This window comes from Ostrea edulis, chromosome 2 (genome assembly GCF_947568905.1).
Source record: "Ostrea edulis chromosome 2, xbOstEdul1.1, whole genome shotgun sequence".
Taxonomy (NCBI): Eukaryota; Metazoa; Mollusca; class Bivalvia; order Ostreida; family Ostreidae; genus Ostrea; species Ostrea edulis.
Window position 1 is genome coordinate 41311892 of NC_079165.1, and position 13944 is coordinate 41325835.

The 13944-nt window shown below is 35.3% G+C and overlaps 2 protein-coding genes across 9 annotated transcripts in view; one reads left to right on the top strand and one right to left on the bottom strand.

Annotated features, from left to right (window-relative positions):
* Window positions 1-6030, bottom strand: part of LOC125681068 (metal-response element-binding transcription factor 2-like) — a 22683-nt gene extending 16653 nt beyond the window's left edge. The window contains exons 1-5 of one of the 2 annotated variants that reach the window (XM_048920979.2): window positions 5900-6030; window positions 2965-3848; window positions 2706-2787; window positions 2507-2599; window positions 2121-2221 (exon numbers count right to left, since the gene is read on the bottom strand). In XM_048920979.2, the coding sequence (XP_048776936.2) occupies window positions 2121-2221; window positions 2507-2599; window positions 2706-2787; window positions 2965-3831 (1143 nt within the window). In that variant the 5' untranslated portion in view covers window positions 3832-3848; window positions 5900-6030. Of the gene's footprint in view, window positions 1-2120; window positions 2222-2506; window positions 2600-2705; window positions 2788-2964; window positions 5232-5899 lie in introns of both variants that reach the window. The other variant, XM_056154024.1, reaches the window with a different exon arrangement.
* Window positions 6031-8141: 2111 nt separating this feature from the next.
* The window catches only part of LOC125678626 (uncharacterized), a 29590-nt gene continuing 23787 nt past the window's right edge, over window positions 8142-13944 (top strand). For all 7 annotated transcript variants that reach the window (XM_048917213.2, XM_048917214.2, XM_048917215.2 and 4 more), the window contains exons 1-9: window positions 8142-8496; window positions 9604-9787; window positions 10078-10208; window positions 10326-10426; window positions 11248-11342; window positions 11646-11842; window positions 12146-12224; window positions 12436-12541; window positions 12665-12748. In XM_048917213.2, the coding sequence (XP_048773170.1) occupies window positions 8300-8496; window positions 9604-9787; window positions 10078-10208; window positions 10326-10426; window positions 11248-11342; window positions 11646-11842; window positions 12146-12224; window positions 12436-12541; window positions 12665-12748 (1174 nt within the window). In that variant the 5' untranslated portion in view covers window positions 8142-8299. The remainder of the gene's footprint in view (window positions 8497-9603; window positions 9788-10077; window positions 10209-10325; window positions 10427-11247; window positions 11343-11645; window positions 11843-12145; window positions 12225-12435; window positions 12542-12664; window positions 12749-13944) is intronic.

Genomic DNA, 13944 nt, shown 5'->3' on the forward strand with positions numbered 1-13944 from the left:
AAATTATGTTAGCCCACATGAAATTTTAGTAGCCCACACATATCATGAAATTGAATAACATGGGTGGGTTTTTTTTTACAAGAAAAAAGAAACATCAGGTCACGTTGCAATTTATTTAAAAAATTAAAATATCAATATTTAAATTCTGTTTCCTTCTCCGTAATTCTTTCAAATACCTCTCTCATTTCGTCAACCTAGCAACTTTATGATCTTCACAGCGTCTGACTTTAACACACGTTTCTTCAGGCTTTCTATGTTATTTCAAAATTTCTCGGCTTTACGATGCTGTCAAGTTTATAACTTGGGCAAGCTGTCACAACGACTGGACCTTTCGTGTCATGTTTTGTACACACAGCACGTCATCCCCTTTTTGCCGTCATCGAGCCTTATTTCCCCCTTCTTTCCACTTTGGTTAAAAGCAGACGCTTTCTTTTCGTTTGAAGTAACCCTTGTGTTCAACTTCTGGTTTAAATACATTTTTGAAGGCTTGATACCCCAGGAATCATGCATATCTCGCCAAGTGGCAAAACCTCAACCGGAAATTGAACTTCAATTATAATAGGACTCGGATCGGTTGGAAAGAAAAATGTTGATCGGACAATTACGGTCGCCAAGTGGGCGACGAGAACGAAAATTTTGGTTGCCCACAAGCAAAGTTTAGTCGCCAATGCGAGTGGGCGAGCGGTAATTTGGAACCCTGCTATAACATAGTCACAGATGAGAGAAGTGAGTGTATTACAACAGCACTACCTTGACCTATAAAGTCACACCAAGAGGCCCATGGGCCACATTGCTCACCTCAGCTCATATCTAAAGATTTTCCCTATCTATTCGCATGTAAAACCTTGATCCCCTATTGTTGCCCCACCCTATCCCAGTGGTCATGGTTTGAACAAACTTGAATATGCACTACGTAAGGAAGCTTAAATGTAATGTTAACTTTTTCTGACCCCGTGGTTCTTGAGCAGATTTTCCTATGTAAAACTTTGATCCCCTATAGTGGCCCCACGCTACCCCCACGGGCTTGAATCTGTACTATCTCAGGAAGCTTACATGTGAATCTGAATGTTTCTGAAACAGTCGTTCTTGAGAGGAAGATTTTCCCTATATATTTCCATGTAAAACTTTTGATTCCCTATTGTGGCCCCTCCCTACCCCCTGGGGCCACGATTTTAACAAACTTCAATCTGCACTATGTCCATAAGCTGCCATCTAAATTTCAAATTGTCTAGGGCGAGTAAAAGAAGATTTTAAATGATTTTTTCCTATATATGCATGTAAATCTTTGATCTCCTATTGTGGCCCCAACCTACCCCAGGGGCAGTGATCTTATCAAACTTGAGAATCCGCAGTATGTCAGGAAGCTGCCATTTAAATTTTAACTTTTTTGGTGCGGTGGTTCATGGGAATAAGATGTTTATAAAGATTTCCCCCAAATATTTGCATGCTAACTTTGATCCCCTATTGTGACCCCACCCTACCTCCGGGGGCCATGGTTTTTAACAAACTTGAATTTGCACTATATCAGGAAGCTTTCATAAAAAATTCAACTTTTCTAGTAGCCCAATGGTTCTTGTTGAATTTTTAAATGACCCCACCATATTTTTGTGATTATCTCGCATTTGAATGGGACATGGACTTTCATTTGAAGACACTTGAATCCCCTTCCCCCCAAGTATGATTTGTACCAAGTTTGATTGAAATTAGCCTGCTGGTTCTCGAGAGGATTTAAAAATTTGCCAGTGTATTTCCACTATTTCACTATTATGTCCTTGGAGAAGGATGTTGCCTCTCTTTTGAACAAACTTGAATCCCCTTCACCCAAGGATGATTTCTGCAAAGTTTGATTGAAATTGACCAAATGGTTCTGGAGAATAGGATGAAAATGTGAAAAGTTTACCACAACGACGGGAACGGAAGTTTTTGATCAGAAAACCTCACTTGAGCTCGAGCTAATAAAGTAAAAAGAGGAAGTTCAAAATACACTTTTACAAACCAGCTGATACATGGCTCAAAACTATACCGACAATTCTAATTATCACAACAGAGAGGTAGAGTCATGTGTGGCATCAAATTCAACCCTGCAAATATGAAAATCATTTATAATCTCTGTTCATTACCTTTACTGCTGCAGCAAATATGCAAAGTCTACAGCACCATTCAACATCTGGGGCCAGGACATCATCACTAATGTTGGGGTTATGACAAGCTTGGTGATACCCTACAAAAATCTTCAGTAATCACTATGTTGTTTCCTCGCTGATCTTAAGGACCAGTATCTTCCACATTTTGATGCAGAGGCTTCTTGTAGTTTGAATACAAAGGATGAAAGATTCCCATTGTTTATTTCATAATAGTTAGTTAATTAACATCATCTCCGACTACTCATGAGGTGATGAATATTAGGAGACATTGATATTCTACAAATTATATATCATCCACTGTGCAAATAGTTCTTTTAATTATTGAAAAGTGTCCCCATGCCCATTTTTAAATTTGCTTTTACCTAAACCACAATTGTCACACAAGACAATCTCATTTGGCTCCTCAGATTGGTCTGTTTGGCACACGCAGCAACTAATTTCATCATCTTTGGCACCTACAAAACAGAAAAGAATTTCAATTTCTGAATAATCTGCCAAACTTACTTTCTCTTGTTATTACATTTTGAAAAAAGGGCACAATGTTTTTTTTTTTAAAACTACCTTTTTGCAGATCTTTAAACAATATCCAATACTCGGAATGGTCCTCAAACCTAACAAAACACCTGGACTTATTTTTCTCAATCTGAAAAAAAAAAAACAACCAACAAAACAAAACAATTTGTAAGCTAAATATGAACACAATCTTACAGAGGGCCTAAAGACACAACCCTCTACAACTTCTTATTCAACAAAATGCAAAAATGACAAAGTCATTAGGAAGTCCCTAATTGCTTGGTCCAAGAATAAATTTATGACCTACTTTCTGTACAGATCCTAAGTAGAAAAGGCCATCATTCCATCTTGCTAGGACATCTTGTCCTATAGTGAAGCTGTAGCGCGAGTCTTCTGCTTCAGTCTCTGAAACCCTGACTTGCTGGTGCTCTACTCTTCCTCGTTTTGACTGTCTTGATTTTGTGTATTTGAACTGTTGGTTCTTGCTTCCAACAGGTCTGCCTTGCTTCCTTCTCTTTGGAGCAGCGTAGAGCTCTTCAGTGTTAGCACTTAGGCTTCCTTGTTCAACTGTCAACGTTTGCTGAATTTCCCTCGGTGTACAGTTGGTGGTAGACACACTCGCTACTGCCGTGGGGAGATTGGCCTGCTCTCTTCTACTCTGAGTTTCTGAACTTCTCACAAAGTTTGTTTTCTTTGACTTTTTCACCACAACCATGTCTTCCCTTCTAGATAATGCTGTAGACTTTGAATGAGGCATGCCGAGCAATTTGTTTCTACGATGTGGAGAATCTTTCATAATGTCTTGAAAAGGTATATTCTCCTTGCAAAACTTGATATTATTATTTTCAAGAAACTTGGAGTCTGTTCTTTTGCACCTAGTAAAATTGGCATTTTCGGAGGAATCAAAATATTCTGATGTTGTCATAGTCTTGTTCAGAAAGCTGCTGAAACTTTCTTCATAAGTACTTGCCTCCACCAATAGCGATGGACATCCTGTTGTGGAATGAGGGATGTTTTGGATGGGACTGCTGTCTTCTTTGTTGAACACTTTGGGGGAGAGCTTTGGCATGACTTGCGGAGGGCTTACATTCACTATATCATTGCTGTTACTAAGTGTTGGAGAATCAGTATTACCGTTTGAGTCCTCCTGATAAGACCCTCTTGTTTTTGCCATCAGTCTGTTTATTTTGTCTGTAATATAATACAGCAACACTCTTCAGTTCAATGATATATTCATAATTTTCATTTCTCCCTAATCTTTGAGTATGTACATATATATTAACAACAACACCCCCAACTTCACATTTAGAAACTTATTTCAATGTATGTAAAAAAAAAAAAAAATATATTCTTGGAATACCTATCCAGATATTGTTATAATCATGAAAGTGGCAGTATCCTAATGAGTACTATAATTCAACTTCATGAATCTATGATTATGTGTACCGTATTCATCCTATTGAGCACCCAGGGTGCTTAAAAAATTGAAAAAGGGGGCAGGACTCAATCTAACTTTAAAAAGGACTAGACCAGTAGCTTAAAATTGTATTAGACCTGGCCTGGAATTTGTAATTGAATTCAACTGAAATTTTCGGTGCACCGCTCAGCTCTAAATTATGTTACTTCCGTGTAATAAATCACATTATACACTACATAATTCTTCAAATTTTATTTGATACAATTTTTGAATATGTTGCAGTTGCTTGATATTCCATAAATTTAATTTGATACAAAAAAGCTCAGTCTGGTAAAAACTTGTTTGGCTTAGTAAAATTTGTATTTCACCAGACCATTTGTCTGTAAAAAATATCTACTTTCATATTGACTGCTAATTTTCAAGATGTTGCAGATCTTACATAACAACACATGCAGATACCATTTATGCTATGCTTGTGAGCTTGTAATTAGGAAAATTTTCAATCAGAATTTGTAAAAAAAAAAGAAAAAAGAAAAAAAAGAAGAAATCCATAAATTTTCAATTGTGAATGGGGTTTGTTTACTGCACCAACATACAAGGATATTAAGCCCTGAAATAAGTAGTATGTCAGATAATGTATTGATTCATAATGACTTGATATCATAAAATAAGGTATGACCTATTAATAAGGGGCTTTTGTTAATAAAAAAATCTATTATTCTGTAAAGAAAACAAAAAATACAGAGTCAAGACTTCATTTTATAATATTATCAAACAATTAAGATAAACACATTTTCTTCTGAAATAATCACTAGACTGGGCAAGTGTGTATTGAGTTCGGTTGATGTTGATCCCCGAGATACTATTCAGTCTTGATTTATTGTATATTGTCTAACATCCCTCTTGAGAATTTTTCAATCGTATGGAGACGTCAACATTGCCAGTGAAGAGCTGCAAAATTTAGGAATAAGCAGCTTGGCGCTTACAGCCTTTGAGCAGAGAGGGATCTTTATCGTGCCACACCTACTGTGACACATGGCCTCGGTTTTTGCGGTCTCATCCAAAGGACTGCCCCATTTAGTCGCCTCTTACAACAACCAAGGGGTACTGAGGACCTATTCCAACCTGGATCCCCAAGGGATTATTCAGTCTTCAGTCTAAACGTTTTAAAGAAATATATCTATTTATTTACACAGAATAACAGTATATGATTTATCCTGCAATTACCTTTCTAATTGACTCATTAAAGGTAACTCAATAAAATGAAGTGATAGTCATTGCCTCAATATAGTGCTCTACTGTGAGATCACATGGTTTACAAGAGACCCCAATAAAAAAAAAAAAATGCCTTGTTAATTGAAGGGGTGGATTTGAAGCTCCCAAGTCTGGGCAATACTTTCACCCACAGCTAGTTAATTTGCAATCCTGATCACTTAATAAATTTCTCTAATAATAAAATAACAACAACACAACTGAAATGCACTTGGCCCTAACTCTTTCCAATGTTTTGAAAAGGGTCGGACTGGTATGGGGTCGGACCTACGTAGGACCGAAAAAAATCTTCGGGCCGTGAAAATATAGGTCAACTTTCAGTTTCCTAATTTCTAGCTAATTAGACCAAAAAAGTATATTTAATTGTAATGAAATGAACACTTTTTTCATTCTTCTTATACTGCACGTAATCGATTTTATCAAACATATTCTCTACCTTAATCAGAAGTCGCGCTTGTAGGCGGATTCGTCATCATGTTAACACTATTTACTTGAACTTTAAAATCCCATCAGAATTAATTTCCATATATATAATATTCATTTCCATACTTACAGTTATATAAGGTCAGTATTGATGACAAGATATTTCGTATTCTTCTTTCTATTTTCAAATTGGTATCACGCTCCCAACATCATATACATTTCTCCCGCCATCGGTCTGGGTTGCGCATTCACTACGGTGCTGCTAATATCCGTAAGCGAAGCAAAGCTACAAACATGTAGACCGCAACCTGTTTGATAGTTAGATGAATATGAAATATTGAATACTTAAAACATAAATATAACGATGAAAAACCTTCAAATTGGTAAATATTTATAATAATACTGTTGTTATACTGTTGTTAACTTGTAAATTTGGATATATTGTACTATCTAAGTATTGTTATCGTTTACAGTATTCTTGTGCATATATACAACCGTTAGCATAAAGAATTCGACTATCATAAACATTGATTGAGATTAATGAAATCAATTTTGATATGATTATAAATTTCGATGTAATGCAAAAAATTCCGTAAAGTACCTCTTGGTACGGTTTTTATACTCAACTTTTGGGAAGTAGGTAAGTCGTACAAAGTTCCAACAACACAGGATTATGTAACGCTCTTTGTCCAGTATATTTAATTAACTGCTTAAAAAATTAAAAAGACGGGGGATTTATACTGAAAATGTGAAACACTGGTATACAAAATTAATACTAAATATAATGTGCACGCTGTATATCCAATTTAAAAACATGATTGGCAATGAATATCCAGCCTGTGACTTTTTGCTTATGGATTTATTGATATAACACTATTATTAACTGAATTTTCAAATCAGTTTAAATCACAATTAAATTCTAAATGAAGATACTGAAAAATATATTTTAATCCTAAATCAACGAAATTACCGAGAAGACATTAATATTGGTATTTAAGGTTGAATTGATCCTCGTGTGATGTCATAGGTTTTTGCAAAAATCGTTATTTAATTAAACTTTGTGCATGATAGACATATATCTTTATAATGAATTTTATTCACTGCATAAAATAAATAATCTGGCAAACTATTGATACTAAAAAAAGTTTATATTTTCCATAGATAATTAGTTATTTATAATTTAAAAAATTGTTTTCAAGGGCAATTTACTCCTATGCTGGTATTTCTTCCATCGCATGCCTATTATACATGATTTCCCCATTATCCACAATTATAATTCATACATATAGCAGTTTTTTTTAAACTGTTGACATTTAAAATTTGTCATTTCAACTAGTCTTTATTTATTTTAATTATTTTGTATGACGAACATGTGTGATTTTCTGATGTTAACATTAAAACTATTTTGTTTTTGTATATCTGGCATCTTTAAAAATGTGGCAACATACATATTTTCTTTGGTTATTAATTAGATTTAACTATATTGGGTGAAAATCAAAACAGTTTTTCCACTTTCAACCATTGATATTGATAAGTCACCTGAGGATTGACCAGATGCGGAGTTGTCGTTCCTATATGTGAGTGTAAGGAACGATAACTCTGGGTAGAGATTGACAATATATTCACAATGAATTCAAAGATATGATTATGCAGGGCCGTAAATTACATGGAGGCGGAGGAGGCAGCTGCCTCCTCCAACTTTTGAGCCCAAAAAAATTAAAATTTAAAGTTCATTAGAATTTATGTTGTTTCCAATAACTAAGAACATGATACCTCCCTTAAAAAGCATTCCAAATCTTTCTTTTAGAATGAGTTAGTCAAGTAACATCTTAGAAGGCCCTAGAATCAAGGATTTTGCACGAAACGTGTTCAGTGTGCACAAAATGTGCTCAGCGTCTGGGGGCCTGGGCGGCCCCCAGATCCCCGCCTAATTTCCTGCCTCCTCCAAATTGAAGGTTAATTTACGGCCCTGTTATGGTCTGATTTTAATCAGACTGTACGATAGGACTATATTGATGATAATTGATTATTCAAAGAAAATATTAACTTTTTTAGTACTAAATGGTTTACCAGATTTTTTTTTTATTGTACCCGATGAATGAAATTCCTCCAAAAGATATATTTCTACATGCACAAAGTTTGATTGAATGAAGATTTTTTCAAAATCCTTTGATGTCACATGAGGATGTAGCCACCTTAAATATCATTATAATACTGAAAAGCCGATCCTATTTCTTAATATTTCCCAAGTTTGTTAGTACGTTAGAACTGCTGCGGAAGGGATATAATCATATCGACGGGACGTGAAATTGAAAATCTTTTGTAGCTTGTATTTTGCCGCTTTAGTCACTTCTCGCATGGTCTCGCGGGATCTGTGTTGTTGTAGTTGGTAACGAACCAACATGGAGGACCACGACAGACGCAGAATGTGTGGATTGGTGCATGTAGTTTTAATATTTTTTATGTTACAGCCATAAATTATCAAAATATGCCAACATAGCATAGATTTTAAGCCGGTTAGCCATTCACAATGAGCTGCAACTGGCAAAACGATGATTACTTTTCGTTGCTCATGAGCACGGACAAAAAAGCTCATGTGGCGCTAGAAATGCTTGTTGATGACTTGCATGGAGACAAGGAGCGAACGGTACATAAATTTCTAGGTCATTCTGGTGCTGAAGATTTTCTCTATGGACTTGTCAGACTTCTCGGCAGTGATAACCCAAGGTAGAAATATGTATAATGCATATTTTAATACATGTATGTCGAAAAATTTAAGGGGCACCTGATGCGTTTGTTCATATGTTTTATGTTGCACATTGGTATTATTGTGGATATAGGAACAGTATTATTTCATATTACACATGCAACAGATACTGGTATTGCATAATTATTTTGTTGTATATACAGAAATGTGCAGATGTATGACAGTATAGGTTTAAACATATTTCTGTTTTTACACCATGATATTTTATACAGAATGGGACCTTAACAGATATTTATGTATCAAATAAAGTTTTTGAATCTTAAACTTATAGCTTCAGAGCCTTAGAACTTAGAACGAAGTAACTTTTGATCTAAGCTAGCTTTAGTCTCACTAACTTTTATAATGTAAGGAAACACATTAAAAAGTGAGACTGAGATGAAAACTCAAGAGTGAAGCTTTATTGGCCCCAGAGCCAGATCTGTGTACACATGTATAATGAAGACAGAAACAGCATAATCTTGTGGTAATGTTAGATACATGGCCTTCTTAGATTAGTAGGTTATAAACTCTTTAGCTTGATCAATAATAGAACACTGGATTAATTGTTGTGTCTAGGCATCTTCGCTAGCCAAAGGTTTACGATCTGCTCTGCTTCTCTACAACTCTTTGTCGTAGAGAAGTGGAGCGGATTGCAAACCCTTGGCTAGCAAAGATGGGACCCAGGTAACCTCTGGTGGATGAAGGTGAATGCCCCCCAGAACTTTGTCCCACGGGCACTCCAAGATAATAGGGACACTTCTGTCTCTGGAGGGGGACACTATGGCAGTGTTAAGATATGTGACCTTCCTGCTAGCTCTGGTTAGTGGGTTTACCCTTTTAACATTGATTAACAGCTCTGGGCTGTCGTGCCGAAGGTCCCAGGTTCAATCCTTAGCAGAGACATGTATGTTTGTTTCTGTTATAATCTACTAATTAATCTAAATTAATAATATTTATTGGGCTTATTTGTTGAAGTAAATTTCAAATACAGACTTTGAAAACTCTGTGTGAGTAATAAAGACTACTTAATTTACCTTACATTAGATGATAAATAAGATTCCCTATTAATGGTTTTCATGGTTGATTAGGGTGGCAGGGAATGCAGCATACATCATCGGCACTGTGGCAGAAACAGATATGGGATGTTACAGGATTCTGGGGTTGGCCAAAAGTCAGCAGGGAGAGAGGAAAATCCTCGCTGACCTTACACGTATGCTGACTTTCGATGACTCAGAAAGTGTGATGAATGCAGCGGGAACTATGGGAACTCTGGTGAGTAGGAAAGGTGCATAATTGATCATCAGTTCTACACATAGAAAAACTAAACATAGTACAGGAAGAAAATAAGTAAATGTGGCAGTTTTAATTATCAGTAGTCAAGTGTATAACTTGAAATTATACACACGAGACATGTTAATAGTAATTTAACCTCATCACAACCTAGTCCTGATCACAATACGTGTACTATAAAGAGGCATCTGTTATTAAAGGTTATATAAACTGTAACGTAATAGGATTCTTTTTAACACAAAAGAAACATTTTTTTGCATTTTGTATTTAAGGCTGAGAGTTATGATGGTAGAGAGTGGATGCTTGCTAATCCATGTTTAAGTGAAACATTGAATCACATCACCACACTCTTACAAGCTGAAAATCTTTGGACGGCCAGCAATGCTGCTTTAGTTCTTGCCAGGTACAGATTTTATCTAATGATGCTCATTTATTGAGAGAGATAGCAAGAGAGAGAGAGAGAGAGAAAGTTCTGTGATACATGTAAATTTATATATCTTTGATTTTTCTTTCATTTCAGATTAGCCATATCAGAAAATGGCTGCATTGCAGTACTGCAGCATGAACATTCACAACACATTCTTTCCAAATTAGTCCAGTCTCTTGGTGTTGATGAAGCAGGTAAACACAGTATGTAAGGGTTAGAAATTCTTCAAGCACGAAGTCCGGGACTAGCAAATTCCTTATTTGGACTCGGCAATTAAAAAAGGCTGGAAGTCAGAGGGACTTGCCTATTATTGTATACACAACTAATAGATGAACGAAAATAAAAATGACTGCATTTCAAAATAAAAGATCTTAACAGGTTAAAGTTCATAACTCTATATTTTTTGCTTTATTGCATGCGACCCGTTGATATAGATCGCCAAGATGGCAATTCAAATAAAAAGATTGAAAATTTTTAAATACTTGTTTTTATTTAGCCATTTGATGGTGTAATATAAAAACAATCACACATTTCTAAATTCAACCTGGACTTTGATATTTCCCCATGGGACTTGGCAAAAATTGGCTCCTCAAGTCCCGGAAAAAAATTCAACCCCTGAATATGTGAACAAAGCAAAATCAATCTTAATACTAGATGATGTTTTAGTGTAAACCAACTTTTATTTGCACTGACTTTATTTCAGGATTTACCAGTGATGAATTGGTTTGCTGCGACTAATTTTTGCAACCAAGATTGCCTTAAACATACAAGTGACATTAAAGGACTGTTTCATGGCAAGAAATATTTGCAATGATGAGGTTCTCATGAACCTCTTGAAAATTTCTTGCATGTAAATAAAAGTTGGTTTGCAGCACTACAAAGGAACTATGATCAAAATAAGATTATTATAACCCATGAAATTAGGTGCAAACTTCTGAGCATGAAATATTACATGTACTACAAAGTCAGGGAAAAAACCCTCTAAAGTATAACCAATATTCTTGACATTATATAGGTCGTGGAATGAATGCTGCTTTTGCAATAGGTCGTCTCTGTGACATGGAAGTTGGCAGAAAGAGATTATTAATGTTGTCGGATTCTGAGAGAATGGTATGTGAAGAATATTCTGTCTATTTATGTATTTTTCTGTGATCTTTTTTTTTTGTCTCCCGAATTCATCTCCTAGATTTCTTTCATTTTTTTTGTTTTAGAGATATAAGGGATACAATTTAAAGTAAAAGCAAAAACCACATGTGATTTCAGCTTCATGCAACTTCTATTCTTTTATTAAAAATTGAGAAAACTCAGTGTTGATTAGATATTTCAAATTTACAATTTACATAGGTATGCTGTTTTTGGTAAAGGGTACCGTGTAGTCTAAAATGTCCTTTCACCTTTGCATTTTTTTTTCAGTTGTCTTCCCTTGCAAAGATGTTGAGTTGTGATGATACAGGTGCTAGTAAAAATGCTTGTTTTGCCCTCAGTTGCCTAGCAACAAATGCAGAGGGTCATGCAAGACTCTTAAAGAATATTCACTCAGATAACATATTACGCACACTCTCGGAACTCCTGAGTGCGGAAGACAGCGAGACTGGGTGGTTTGCTGCAATGTAAGTGTTTATTCTTTTTTTTGTAACTATTTTTGTATGTAATCTCCTCTTCAAATTGAGGTATCATCTTTGAACTAATTTTGATTTATCGTATATGGGATAAGAGGAACATTTTTTATATTTTGCATATTATGGTGTAAATCAACTTTACGATGACTATATTGGTATTTTGATTTTTTGGAGGCCTCTATCAAATTTGCACAATATCTGGCCCCTATTTTGTTCAAAGTTTTCATCACAGTCTGTTCCTAAATGCAAAAACCGCAGATCCTTACCAACAGTTGTCTGTTCTTTTGTCATTAGGACACTGAGAACCTTGGCTAGTCAGCCTAGAGGATGTCTTAGACTGAGAGACCACCCTCAAGTCCTACCAGCCTTACAGGTGATCCTTAGCTTACAATGCACTCAAGATCTACTGTATAATCTATATATATGTTCATGTACTGCAACTCAACAATTCAACGAGACCACTTTAAATTGATTCATTCTGAACTGTGGTAAAACATGTGTAAATTAAAGCAGTGAAGTACCATTAGAGGACTCACTCTTGATCATTTATTATGTGCTAAGGTGTTTTTTCCCCAATCTCACAGGCTGTAGATAAAGGTCCAAACATGAACAGTGATTTAAAGGAGGAGGCAAGCATTACATTGGAAATTCTTAAGAGGTTAGACAGACCTTCCCCACCAACCATTGAGGGTAAGAATCCTGAAAGAATTAACACAGTTTCCTCCATAAAAGCTCTATAAAATTTTACATCATTGCATTCGCTTTGTTATGCATCAAATTGCATCAGTTAAATGCAATGCATTCATTTTTCAGTGCTTGGACACAATTCCATGAAAGCATCATGGGAAGAAGTCCCAACTAAAAGTGGATTTACTGTTAGATATCAGCTTTTTGATGGTAGGTTTTTATATTGAATTTTTAAATGTTTATAAGATATTGATACAGTTGATCCTATGATCAAATCCGAGAAAGTCTATCATGCTTTATGATAGATTTGATCACATACAAACTGTATCTATATTGTATAAATGTTTAAAAATGATAACTTATTTTGTATACAGTAAAACACAGAAATAGTGAACCTCCAGGGCCAGCAAAAAACATTTCATCATAACCAAACTTTGTTATATTCAATAAGATTTTCGTTGTTTTCCTCTCATAAAGGACTAAATATCACTTTGCAATAAGCATGAATTTGTGATAAGCATGTTCATTATAAGTGTGTTTTACTGATATGCATTCGTGACTGAAATGGAACATTTTTTCTCAGTGCAGGAAATGCCATTTTTGTACGCCCGTCTTAAATGGGCGGTGTCTATGGTATGGTGCATTGTATCAGTATGTCTGTCAGCACCTTGTGGTTTAGATGTTACTGTACTTACAAGGTTAGGATCATCAAACTTTGTACATCTACCTGTTCCCCATGATTAGAGGAAGAAGACTAATATTTTTCAAGGTCAAATGTCAAACTTACAGGGCAGGGTAATTTTATAGGCACCAAACAAGATAAAAACAATACTAGTAAAGCTAGGATAATCAAATCAGAGACACATATTCAAACATCATAAATATGCATCTGTCTCTCTCTCTGCATGTCAGTTGATAGGCTAGTATCATCAGATTTGATACACATGTTTTCAATGATAATTGAAGCCCATTGTTCATCAAAGTCAAAGTTACATGGGTGATTTAACAGGCACAAAACAAGACAGAAACAGTACTAAGAAGGCTAGGATATTCAAACTTAATACACATATTCAACCATCATAGACAGGATGTACAATGGTGTTGTACTGTGTGTTTGTCTGTTCATCCACCAGCATCTTGTGGGAAGGATAAAAAGAGTATCAATAAAGCTAGGGTAAACAACCCTGGTACACAGGTTCCCCATGGTGAGAGGAAGATGATTGTTATTTCTCAAGGTCAAACTTTCATAGGTAATCATGTAGGAAAAACAATACTAATTAGGCTAGGATAATTAAACTTGGTGTTGGTGCCAAGTATATTTTGAAATGTAATGATGTTACCTCTAAAGTTGTACTTCATTAAAGAGAAATCTTTCTATAATTTGATGTTTATCAATAGAACAAATA